This window comes from Schistocerca nitens, chromosome 5 (genome assembly GCF_023898315.1).
Source record: "Schistocerca nitens isolate TAMUIC-IGC-003100 chromosome 5, iqSchNite1.1, whole genome shotgun sequence".
Taxonomy (NCBI): domain Eukaryota; kingdom Metazoa; phylum Arthropoda; class Insecta; order Orthoptera; family Acrididae; genus Schistocerca; species Schistocerca nitens.
In genome coordinates, this window is record NC_064618.1 from 231,316,573 (window position 1) to 231,330,134 (window position 13,562).

General features: G+C 43.0%; 1 protein-coding gene across 1 annotated transcript in view; it reads right to left on the reverse strand.

The window, feature by feature from the left end:
• LOC126259445 (trypsin-1-like) overlaps positions 1-13,562 on the reverse strand; it is a 118,583-nt gene that overhangs the window by 35,846 nt on the left and 69,175 nt on the right. Inside the window, exon 3 of the mRNA XM_049956262.1 lies at positions 7,764-7,926. Coding sequence (XP_049812219.1) covers positions 7,764-7,926 — 163 coding nt within the window. The remainder of the gene's footprint in view (positions 1-7,763; positions 7,927-13,562) is intronic.

Sequence of the window (13,562 nt, forward strand, 5' to 3'; positions counted from 1 at the left end):
TAATATTCAGAAAATCAGCTTGAATCAGACGAAACGCGTCATTGGTAAATAAGTAATAAACTCAGCCCTGCAACCAGGACAGACTGTTTCTTCGTCGTATGTTGCCGGATGATGGTACACCAACCAGTACTGTTTGTTAGAAATCGTTTAACATAAGGGTATACTGTACATTTTAATGGGTAGATTACGACAGCAATTTAAATTCGATTAATAATTACAGGAAATACTGCAAATCGAATTTTCGTTGCCGCTCGAAGCCGTTAGATACGCAACCTCCAACTGGTACCGTGTTCTGGGATAGTCGCTTAGTAATATAGATAACAATTGTCTTTTCAGTAAACTCTTCTTTCGATAACAAGTTTGTTTGTGTGGCCATCGTCCGCAGCAAGCATATAAATACTTGTTTTGTAAATAAAAGTGCCTTTTCCTTTAGCATACACAACAGACAATTCCATACAAAAATACACCCCAAAACTGACAAAAACAGAGACATATACCAGAAAGCAGGTATATATCAACTACATGTGAAATGACATACATAGGACAAACAGGTAGAACATTTAATGTCAGATACAAAGAACACATGAGAGCCTAGAAATATGGGACGAACCACTCCACATTTGCAGAACACCTAAGAGAAAATGTCCACAAACCAACCACTAGAGAAGATGACATGAAAAAAATAGAATCAACACTAAAAACACCTCCTAACCATGCAAGAAAATTGTCACACACAGAAAACCAGCCGGCCGGACTGGCCGAGCGGTTCTGGGCGCTACAGTCTGGAACCGCGCGACCGCTACGGTCGCAGATTGGAGCCCTGCCTCGGGCATGGATGTGCGTGATGTCCTTAGGTTAGTTAGGTTTAAGTAGTTCAAGTTCTAGGGGACTGATGACCTCAGCACCTAAGTCCTATAATGCTCAGAGCCATTTGAACCATTTTGAACAGAAAACCAAAGCAGAAGGGAAAATCCTGTTGAACGACCAAGTACACATGCCAAGCAATTCATTATTTAGACTAATTGATAAACTAACAGAATAACGTTCGCAAAAAGGATTAATATAATAATACTGTCCAATATAGTAATAATAGAACCCAACATCTTTACACTCAGTCATCCATAACCCCCTCCACAAAATGATGAAACGAAAAGCCAAATCAGCTGTCACCAAAGTTTTCAACCACTCACTAGCAGTTAGTCAACTCCGCCCCCCCCCCCCCAAAAAAAAAAAAAATCTCTTGAGCTCTATCCCCCACACTCTCACTCATACACACACACGGTATAAACATCATAAATAGAAGTTAGTCGAACACAGACTTCGTTAGGTTGGCACGAAATAGGTAAACATTCCACAGAAGATGAAACACGTAATGGAGTCGCAATATTTACTTTGTGGAAAACAGTGTACGGAGAAATAGTTCTATCGAGTGACAAAAGAACAATAGTACACCACAAAAAAGAGTGAGAAACATGGTGAACAGTGTGAGGAAGGCCAGAAAACGAAGATGTGATTATATGGCAGTGATAAAAGTGGTAGTGCGATTCTCCAGACCAGATTTGAGGAAATGCAGATCAGAAAATCGTAATTACTTTTTTACAAAAAAATCGCGAAGTGAACTGTTCGATAATCTAAAACTAACAAAACTGTATCGTTATAGAGCCCACTGATGATGCCTCAGAACAGGAGAAAGCGAAACGCGTATGGGATAAATAAAGTAACTAGCAGCAGGAAAACGCAGTTTTGTAAATAAAACAAGTATCTTCTTTCGATGCCTCTCAAACGCCATGAAAAAGGAGAAATTTCCATATTAAGAACCGTTGGTGCCTTATTATCCCATTAAATGAAAAATGTGTATAAAGCAGTTACATCCTTTAACTAAACAGAAAATAATTTGTCTTATGCAGGGTGTTTCCGTAAGAGCATGCAAAAGTTTTAGAGGGCACAGAGGATGCTGCACTGAACAATTTGAGGTAGGGAACCTGGGGTTGCAGGAGCCACCTTAAGGAGTTAATAGGAATAAAATCACATTCTCTGTACTTTATTACTTACATTACTTAATTGCAAATACCATTATTGACACAATGAACGTACCGTTTGTACTGTACCTCACAAAATATGCCGAAACTGATGGCGATCAGCGTCATTGCAAGTATGACATCGTCGAAAAAGTTTCTGGCGCGCCGTGACAAATATCCCTGGTGTGTTTCGAATCACATCACAGGCAGCTACAGTTCTGGCAACTAATTCCATCTCCGTGTCTAATACACGTGTAAGTTTAGATATCGCCGTAGGAAATAATCAAGAGGACTCAGGTCAGGTGACCTCGCAGGCCATGGAGTAAGACCTCCACTTCCAATCCAGCGACCAGGAAATACATCGTTGGGAGGGTTTCGAATATCCACACCGAAGTGAAGCAGTGCACCGTCATGTTGTATCCACATCATCTTGCGAACAGCCAGGAGACGTCCTTCAACAAGCTAGGTAGAGCTCTTTGCGCGAACTTCGAATTTTTTTTTTTTTGGTCATCAGTCTACTGACTGGTTTGATGCGGCCCGCCACGAATTCCTTTCCTGTGCTAACCTCTTCATCTCAGAGTAGCACTTGCAACCTACGTCCTCAATTATTTGCTTGACGTATTCCAATCTCTGTCTTCCTCTACAGTTTTTACCCTCTACAGCTCCCTCTAGTACCATGGAAGTCATTCCCTCATGTCTTAGCAGATGTCCTATCATCCTGTCCTCCTTATCAGTGTTTTCCACATATTCCTTTCCTCTCCGATACTGCGTAGAACCTCCTCATTCCTTACCTTATCAGTCCACCTAATTTTCAACATTCGTCTATAGGACCACATCTCAAATGCTTCGATTCTCTTCTGTTCCGGTTTTCCCACAGTCCATGTTTCACTACCATACAATGCTGTACTCCAGACGTACATCCTCAGAAATTTCTTCCTCAAATTAAGGCCGGTATTTGATATTAGTAGACTTCTCTTGGCCAGAAATGCCTTTTCTGCCATAGCGAGTCTGCTTTTGATGTCCTCCTTGCTCCGTCCGTCATTGGTTATTTTACTATCTAGGTAGCAGAATTGCTTAACTTCATTGACTTCGTGACCAATAATCCTGATGTTAAGTTTCCCGCTGTTCTCATTTCTACTACTTCTCATTACCTTCGTCTTTCTCCGATTTACTCTCAGACCATAATGTGTACTCATTAGATTGTTCATTCCGTTCAGCAGACCATTTAATTCTTCTTCACTTTCACTCAGGATAGCAATGTCATCAGCGAATCGTATCATTGATATCCTTTCACCTTGTATTTTAATTCCACTCCTGAACCTTTCTTTTATTTCCATCATTGCTTCCTCGATGTACAGATTGAAGAGTAGGGGCGAAAGGCTACAGCCTTGTCTTACACCCTTCTTAATACGAGCACTTCGTTCTTGATCGTCCACTCTTATTATTCCCTCTTGGTTGTTGTACGTATTGTATATGACCCCTCTCTCCCTATAGCTTACCCCTACTTTTTTCAGAATCTCGAACAGCTTGCACCATTTTACACTCCTGGAAATTGAAATAAGAACACCGTGAATTCATTGTCCCAGGAAGGGGAAACTTTATTGACACATTCCTGCGGTCAGATACATCACATGATCACACTGACAGAACCACAGGCACATAGACACAGGCAACAGAGCATGCACAATGTCGGCACTAGTACAGTGTATATCCACCTTTCGCAGCAATGCAGGCTGCTATTCTCCCATGGAGACGATCGTAGAGATGCTGGATGTAGTCCTGTGGAACGGCTTGCCATGCCATTTCCACCTGGCGCCTCAGTTGGACCAGCGTTCGTGCTGGACGTGCAGACCGCGTGAGACGACGCTTCATCCAGTCCCAAACATGCTCAATGGGGGACAGATCCGGAGATCTTGCTGGCCAGGGTAGTTGACTTACACCCTCTAGAGCACGTTGGGTGGCACGGGATACATGCGGACGTGCATTGTCCTGTTGGAACAGCAAGTTCCCTTGCCGGTCTAGGAATGGTAGAACGATGGGTTCGATGACGGTTTGGATGTACCGTGCACTATTCAGTGTCCCCTCGACGATCACCAGTGGTGTACGGCCAGTGTAGGAGATCGCTCCCCACACCATGATGCCGGGTGTTGGCCCTGTGTGCCTCGGTCGTATGCAGTCCTGATTGTGGCGCTCACCTGCACGGCGCCAAACACGCATACGACCATCATTGGCACCAAGGCAGAAGCGACTCTCATCGCTGAAGACGACACATCTCCATTCGTCCCTCCATTCACGCCTGTCGCGACACCACTGGAGGCGGGCTGCACGATGATGGGGCGTGAGCGGAAGACGGCCTGACGGTGTGCGGGACCGTAGCCCAGCTTCATGGAGACGGTTGCGAATGGTCCTCGCCGATACCCCAGGAGCAACAGTGTCCCTAATTTGCTGGGAAGTGGCGGTGCGGTCCCCTACGGCACTGCGTAGGATCCTACGGTCTTGGCGTGCATCCGTGCGTCGCTGCGGTCCGGTCCCAGGTCGACGGGCAAGTGCACCTTCTGCCGACCACTGGCGACAACATCGATGTACTGTGGAGACCTCACGCCCCACGTGTTGAGCAATTCGGCGGTACGTCCACCCGGCCTCCCGCATGCCCACTATACGCCCTCGCTCAAAGTCCGTCAACTGCACATACGGTTCACGTCCACGCTGTCGCGGCATGCTACCAGTGTTAAAGACTGCGATGGAGCTCCGTATGCCACGGCAAACTGGCTGACACTGACGGCGGCGGTGCACAAATGCTGCGCAGCTAGCGCCATTCGACGGCCAACACCGCGGTTCCTGGTGTGTCCGCTGTGCCGTGCGTGTGATCATTGCTTGTACAGCCCTCTCGCAGTGTCCGGAGCAAGTATGGTGGGTCTGACACACCGGTGTCAATGTGTGCTTTTTTCCATTTCCAGGAGTGTATATTGTCGAACGCTTTTTCCAGGTCGACAAATCCTATGAAAGTGTCTTGATTTTACTTTAGCCTTGCTTCCATTATTAGCCGTAACGTCAGAATTGCCTCTCTCGTCCCTTTACTTTTCCTAAAGCCAAACTGATCGTCACCTAGCGCATTCTCAATTTTCTGTTCCATTCTTCTGTATATTATTCTTGTAAGCAGCTTCGATGCATGAACTGTTAAGCTGATTGTGCGATAATTCTCGCACTTGTCAGCTATTGCCGTCTTCGGAATTGTGTGGATGATGCTTTTCCGAAAGTCAGATGGTATGTCGCCAGACTCATATATTCTACACACCAACGTGAATAGTCGTTTTGTTGCCACTTCCCCCAATGACTTTAGAAATTCTGATGGAATGTTATCTATCCCTTCTGCCTTATTTGACCGTAAGTCCTCCAAAGCTCTTTTAAATTCCGATTCTAATACTGGATCCCCTATCTCTTCTAAATCGACTCCTGTTTCTTCTTCTATCACATCAGACAAATCTTCACCCTCATAGAGGCTTTCAATGTATTCTTTCCACCTATCTGCTCTCTCCTCTGCATTTAACAGTGGAATTCCCGTTGCACTCTTAATGTTACCACCGTTGCTTTTAATGTCACCAAAGGTTGTTTTGACTTTCCTGTATGCTGAGTCTGTCCTTCCGGCAATCATATCTTTTTCGATGTCTTCACATTTTTCCTGCAGCCATTTCGTCTTAGCTTCCCTGCACTTCCTATTTATTTCGTTCCTCAGCCACTTGTATTTCTGTATTCCTGATTTTCCCGGAACATGTTTGTACTTCCTCCTTTCATCAATCAACTGAAATATTTCTTCTGTTACCCATGGTTTCTTCGCAGCTACCTTCTTTGTACCTATGTTTTCCTTCCCAACTTCTGTGATGGCCCTTTGTAGAGATGTCCATTCCTCTTCAACTGTACTGCCTACTGCGCTATTCCTTATTGTTGTATCTATAGCGTTAGAGAACTTCAAACGTATCTCGTCATTCCTTAGTACTTCCGTATCCCACTTCTTTGCGTATTGATTCTTCCTGACTAATGTCTTGAACTTCAGCCTACTCTTCATCACTACTATATTGTGATCTGAGTCTGTATCTGCTCCTGGGTACGCCTTACAATCCAGTATCTGATTTCGGAATCTCTGTCTGACCATGATGTAATCTAATTGAAATCTTCCCGTATCTCCCGGCCTTTTCCAAGTATACCTCCTCCTCTTGTGATTCTTGAACAGGGTATTCGCTATTACTAGCTGAAACTTGTTACAGAACTCAATTAGTCTTTCTCCTCTTTCATTCCTTGTCCCAAGCCCATATTCTCCTGTAACCTTTTCTTCTACTCCTTCCCCTACAACTGCATTCCAGTCGCCCATGACTATTAGATTTTCGTTCCCCTTTACATACTGCATTACCCTTTCAATATCCTCATACACTTTTCTGTCTGTTCATCTTCATCTTGCGACGTCGGCATGTATACCTGAACTATCGTTGTCGGTGTTGGTCTGCTGTCGATTCTGATTAGAACAACCCAGTCACTGAACTGTTCACAGTAACACACCCTCTGCCCTACCTTCCTATTCATAACGAATCCTACACCTGTTATACCATTTTCTGCTGCTGTTGATATTACCCGATATTCATCTGACCAGAAATCCTTGTCTTCCTTCCACTTCACTTCACTGACCCATAACATATCTAGATTTCAGATTTTCTAGTTTCCCTACCACGTTCAAGCTTCTGACATTCCACGCCCCGACTCGTAGAACGTTATCCTTTCGTTGATTATTCAATCTTTTTCTCATGGTAACCTCCCCCTTGGCAGTCCTCTCCCGGAGATCCGAATGGGGGACTATTCCGGATTCTTTTGCCAATGGAGAGATCATCATGATTCTTCTTCAATTACAGGCCACATGTCCTGTGGATACACGTTACGTGTCTTTAATGCAGTGGTTTCCATTGCCTTCTGCATTCTCATGTCGTTGATCATTGCTGATTCTTCCGCCTTTAGGGGAAATTTCCCACCCCTAGGACAAGAGAGTGCCCTGAACCTCTATCCGCTCCTCCGCCCTTTTTGACAAGGCCGTTGGCAGAATGAGGCTGACTTCTTATTCCGGAAGTCTTCGGCCGCCAATGCTGATCATTTATCAAAATTTAGGCAGTGGCGGGGATCGAACCCGGGACCGAAGACGTTTTGATTATGAATCATAGACGCTACCCCTAGACCACGGGTCTACGTCGAATACAGGTGGCCATTTAGACGGCCAGGTAGAAGATATGGTCTAATGAGATTGTCGCCTACAACGACGGCCAAGAACGTGCATGTAAATAAACAGCACACTAAATTTGTACCCATGTTAGTTGTAAATAAGCCGGGGAACAGTAATGGTTGACAAAACAGGAAACAATTTTATTTCCATACCTTCTTAAGCTGGCTTCTCCGACCCCCGGCAAATTGTTCAGTGGGGCGTTCTCTATGTCCTTTTACATTTTTGCACGGTTTTACGCACACCCTGTGTGTCTTATTACCTGCCCAAAACTTGTGTCGATGTACACAGTAGTTCAGCAAATATATTCGGTTGTCAGCTTTGAATACGATAAGGGGTAAGAATATCGAATAAATTCGTGACGTTATATGGAGCACAGGAATGAAATGCAATAGTGCTCTTCGCAGAAGACAAAGCCACATTTGGTTAACCAGGCACCCTGATAGTGAGCTAGTGACGTGTGGCATGGAGTGTAGTGTGCAGCATACCTTCGGACGCAGTGTGCAGCGGTGAGCACGTAGTCGCCGTTGAGAAGCGAGCCGCCGCATTGGGTCCGGCCGTTGTAGACGAGGCGCGCCACCCACGGGTAGCGGTTCACGCCCGTCGGCCGCCCCCCTACGATGCGCACCTCGTGGTTGGCCACGCCGCACTCTGCAACAGCCGGCACACATACAGCTACTGTACAGTAGCGGCGCCAGGCATAGCGCCACGGAAACCTACCCGTGTCGCTAGGGACAGGGCAGGCGGTGAGGCCGCATCACGGCAAAACACTGCCTCGCCCCTCATCGCTCCATCGGTAATGCCGTCAAGCTGGTATTAGACCAACCTGCGTTTATTGGTAAGGTCATATGTGGCGTTGAACAGTTTTACTTCTAAAGACGTAAATATCGAAGACGTTACACAAGCAGCGCTAGCTAATCGTTACTTCTTAGTTTTTGTAACAAAAAAAAAAAAAAAAGAAAAGAAAAAAAAGAAAGAAACTCTGCTCTGAGAGTTCCTTACTAACTTAATTATGTATACAGACACTTCATCCAAATATTGGCGATTGCTTGCTATTGACATTGATAGTGGCAAGATATCAGTCCCGGGAATGTTTTAATTTTAAGTTTCTAGTCGGATTACAAGTGACAAAAGAAAATTTTTTGTGTGACATATCCGAAAATTAAGAACTTCCTGATTTTTCCCCCGTACTTGCAATGCAACCTTGTTTCTTGCCAAATTTTTTGGATGTAAGTAAACAGTAAGTATCCCACAGGTTTCAATGAGTGTGTTTGCAGATATCAAAACATATGACAAAAGCCCGTATCTTAAAATTGCGCTGACTTACAAGCTTAACATTTTTACACAACAAAAGGACTATAGACCTTAGTATGTAATTTCAGCTTGATACATCTATCCGTTCCTGAGGAAAAGGGGTCTCAATAGACAGTTGGAGAGACATATAGTCGGATAACAAAGCACAAAAAAATTTTCTTATAAAATAATTACGAAGTCACAATGTCCGGATTTTTTCTTTAGTTTTACTGTGAAATGCTGATTCCTGCTAAATTTCATGCTTCTAGGTCAACGGGAAGTACACTACAGGTTTTGATGAGCTAGTTTCTGAGTTTCAAAATATGTGATATAAATGGCCGTATCTTTTAATGCATTGACTTAGATGCATCAGTTTTCACCACCGCTAAGGAATCGCAGGCCTCAATATGTGACATCAATTTCAACTTGAGACATCCACCCGTCTTTGAGAGAAACGGTTTTTAACAGTCGGAGAGACAAACAGACAGACAAACGGAAAAGAAAGCGATCCTATAATGGTTCCGTTTTTACCGGCTGAGGCACGAAATCCTAAAAATTAAGTAGATATCAGTAAAATCTAGTAGTTCTGTCGTTTTTGAATCTCTTAATTAATCCTTCCGCGGCCGCATTTTTTTCCCCATCTAGCCACGCAACGAAGTTAATTTCTTTTGGACCGTATTAGGATTGTGATCAACTGACTTTATTAAATTCTTGACAATTTAATTTTTATATTTTAGTACAAAAAATTATGGTGGTAAGTATTTTTCCCACTGTCCTTTTGTGAGCTGTTATGGCTTGACCTTATACAAGCTTCGAAATACCCTTGATGACGCTAAACATCAGTATCAGGCGACTCGCTATGCGCTGGTTTTAAAATTTGGCAACTTCCGCTCGTTCCCATCAGTATATTAATACGTAGCAAGTCACAGTACAGTAGTATGTACTGTAGAAACCAAGTAATGTGTTTCACTTTCACAACTGACAACAGCAGTGACCTCAGGAGAGATAGGTGCAGATTGCTGCAAATTTTTTTAAATACAGTGTACTACCACTAGATGTCAGGCACATCCACAGGTTGTAACACATATTCCCATGAGCGCAGTGAAACACTTAAATAGGTTCTAAGTTTGCGTACCGCAGTCCACATGAAGAAATATTACTTTTGAAATTACTTCTCTTATCTCGTGCAAAAATTACTTTGGTGGTAACCTTACTAACGGTAGCCATACTAGCACCAGGCCTTCAAAACAATATTATTCAGTGGTATGTATACTTCCCACTAACCTCCCGGATGATGCCCTCTCTCCCTCCATTTATCGCTCCTATCAACTCTGATCCTCACTTACCCCTCCCTTTCTCTGTCATTCTCCCGGACTCGCTCTCCCCCCCCCCCCCCCTTACCATCCTGTTTTTTTCCCTGCCTACCCTCTCTCTGCCTCCCTTCTCTCCCCTGACTCCTTTTGCATTCCCCTCCTCTGCCTTTCCCCACTCCCTCTCGTGTCTGCCCTGCCTCCCCCCCCCCTCCTTACGAGTCCTCTCCCTCCATTGGTCCCCCCCCCCACTTCGATTTTCCTCTCCTGCCCCCCTTTTTTTTCGCCTCATCTGTCCAGGTCCCCCCCATCTGCCCTTGGTTGTGGTGTGTCATCTTTGTGCCAACCTTTTAGTGCAGTGTTTCTAGTGAGTGTTAAGTGTTGTGTGTGTTTTCCGAAGTGTTGCGAACAGAAATCATACTGCCACTGGGTGTGATTTTTATATCTCTTGCGAACAGAAACCAGACTGTCGCCGTGTTTTTTAATTGTCTGTTATTTTACCTGTCTGCTTCCTGTATTTTTTAATTAGCATTGCCAACCCTTTGTTTTATGTTTTAACACAAACACTTAACAGAACTACAAGATCAAACTTTAAACACATAGATTTAACAGAACTACTCTATTTCAAACCTGAAGTGAACAGATAGTTTGATCAGAAGCTCAAGCCAGAGAGTTTGCTTAATGAAAACAATATTAACGAGGACCATGAAGTGTGGGGACAGCTCATAGTTGAATGGGTGTAGTGCATGTCTCATCATTACATTCTGATTCTAGTTTCACATTAATGAAAAACTATACAACAGTAAAAAAGACGTTATCACCACTACCCTACATATGAAAATTTTGTCGATTAACATTTATAACAATGGTCCTGAATATTACCGAAAATTTCATAAAGTGAGTTCATTATTTTTTTGTAGACAGCTAGCTGTACTGTTTTCCACTTTGCTGTGGCTCAGTCTGCTTAAGGGGGGTAGGACGTCAAATGGGCCATCTTGGAGCAGGAGAGACACCACAGGACATTTTAATTTCCACTGTCTATACTTTAAGGAATAAATTCATAAAACTTTATCAGCATGACCAGGAAGTATTCAGGACTCACACTCATAGCAGTGGAAGTTAAAAAAATAACAAAATAATTTTTTTTTACATGTGAAATTTCATCATTTTTTCACTTCTATTGGCTGCGTTTGTTGCTATAGGTACACGTTTCTTCATAAGTAAGAGAGATTCTTCGATGAATTTTCCACAGCATACAAACCATACCTACAGGTGTATGAAACTCTAGTAATTATTTAATTTATGAAAAAAGGAATGTGCTGTTACATTTTAAACTTTATGTTTAGAAAAAACTCAAATATTATAGTTAATTATATCAATTTTAATCACAGTTTTTTATATATTTGGAAAATTCTAGCGTTTCATACACCTGTAAGTATGGTTTGTATGCTGTGCAAAATTAATCGAAGAATCTCCCTTACTTATGAAGAAAAGTGTACCTATAGCAACAAATGCAGCCAATGGTAAGTGAAAAAAAGGTGAAATACAAATGTAAAATTATAAATTATTTTCTTATATTTTTGAACTTCCACCACTATAAGTGTAAATCCTGAATCATTTTATGAATTTGTTTTTAAAAGTATAGACGGTGGAAGTTAAAAATTTCTGTGGTGTCTCTCCCAATCCAAGTCGTCCCGTTTGACGTCCTACCCCCCTTAAATGGAAAAGAAAAAAAAAAGAGAATACGTTTCTAATATGAATGGGAATTGGGTGTATGTCCTAATTTCCTTGTCTCCCTCTGTCTCTATCCATTTCCTCACTTCTTTCTTTGTCCATCTCCTACTCCTACTCTTTGACCATCGATTCCTCCCCTCTCTCTCTGTCCATCTTCTCCTAATGCCCCCTCTCTCTGTCTCCTCCCCCTCCTCCTCCATCTCTGTGTCCATCTTCTTCTCCCCCTTTCTCCCCTTCTCCTTCTGTCCCCTCTATCTGCCCATTTTCTCCCCCCCCCCCTCCTTCCATCTCCTCTTTCTCCCATATCTCTGACCTCGACCTCGTTTATTATTACTGAAAATTCAGATTCTGTAGTAGTATTCTAACCATAAGCTATTACAACTTTCCTGTTTGCTAACAACGTTTCTCTACTGTATATTTTATATGTTGTTGTTGTTGTGGTCTTCAGTCCTGAGACTGGTTTGATGCAGCTCTCCATGCTACTCTATCCTGTGCAAGCTTCTTCATCTCCCAGTACCTACTGCAACCTACATGCTTCTGAATCTGCTTAGTGTATTGATCTCTTGGTCTCCCTCTACGATTTTTACCCTCCACGCTGCCCTCCAATGCTAAATTTGTGATCCCTTGATGCCTCAAAACATGTCCTACCAACCGATCCCTTCTTCTAGTCAAGTTGTGCTACAAACTTCTCTTCTCCCCAATCCTATTCAATACCTCCTCATTAGTTACATGATCTACCCACCTTATCTTCAGCATTCTTCTGTAGCACCACATTTCGAAAGCTTCTATTCTCTTCTTTTCCAAACTAGTTATCGTCCATGTCTCACTTCCATACATGGCTACACTCCATACAAATACTTTCAGAAACGACTTCCTGACACCTAAATCTATACTCGATGTTAACAAATTTCTCTTCTTGAGAAACGCTTTCCTTGCCATTGCCAGTCTACATTTTATATCCTCTCTACTTCGACCATCATCGGTTATTTTACTCCCTAAATAGCAAAACTCCTTTACTACTTTAAGTGTCTCATTTCCCAATCTAATTCCCTCAGCATCACCCGACTTAATTTGACTACATTCCATTATCCTCGTTTTGCATTTGTTGATGTTCATCTTATATTCTCCTTTCAAGACACTGTCCATTCCGTTCAACTGATCTTCCAAGTCCTTTGCTGTCTCTGACAGAATTACAATGTCATCGGCGAACCTCAAAGTTTTTACTTCTTCTCCATGAATTTTAATGCCTACTCCGAATTTTTCTTTTGTTTCCTTTACTGCTTGCTCAATATACAGATTGAATAACATCGGGGAGAGGCTGCAACCCTGTCTCACTCCTTTCCCAACCACTGCTTCCCTTTCATGCCCCTCGACTCTTATAACTGCCATCTGGTTTCTGTACAAATTGTAAATAGCCTTTCGCTCCCTGTATTTTACCCCTGCGACCTTCAGAATTTGAAAGAGAGTATTCCAGTCAACATTGTCAAAAGCTTTCTCTAAGTCTACAAATGCTAGAAACGTAGGTTTGCCTTTCCTTAATCTTTCTTCCAAGATAAGTCGTAAAGTCAGTATTGCCTCACGTGTTCCAACATTTCTACGGAATCCAAACTGATCTTCCCCGAGGTCGGCTTCTACCAGTTTTTCCATTCGTCTGTAAAGAATTCGCGTTAGTATTTTGCAGCTGTGACTTATTAAACTGATAGTTCAGTAGTTTTCAAGTCTGTCAACACCTGCTTTCTTTGGGATTGGAATTATTATATTCTTCTTGAAGTCTGAGGGTATTTCGCCTGTCTCATACATCTTGCTCACCAGATGGTAGAGTTTTGTCATGACTGGCTCTCCCGAGGCCATCAGTAGTTCCAATGGAATGTTGTCTACTCCCGGGGCCTTGTTTCGACTCAGGTCTTTCAGTGCTCTGTCAAACTCTTCACGCAGTACCTTATCTCCCAT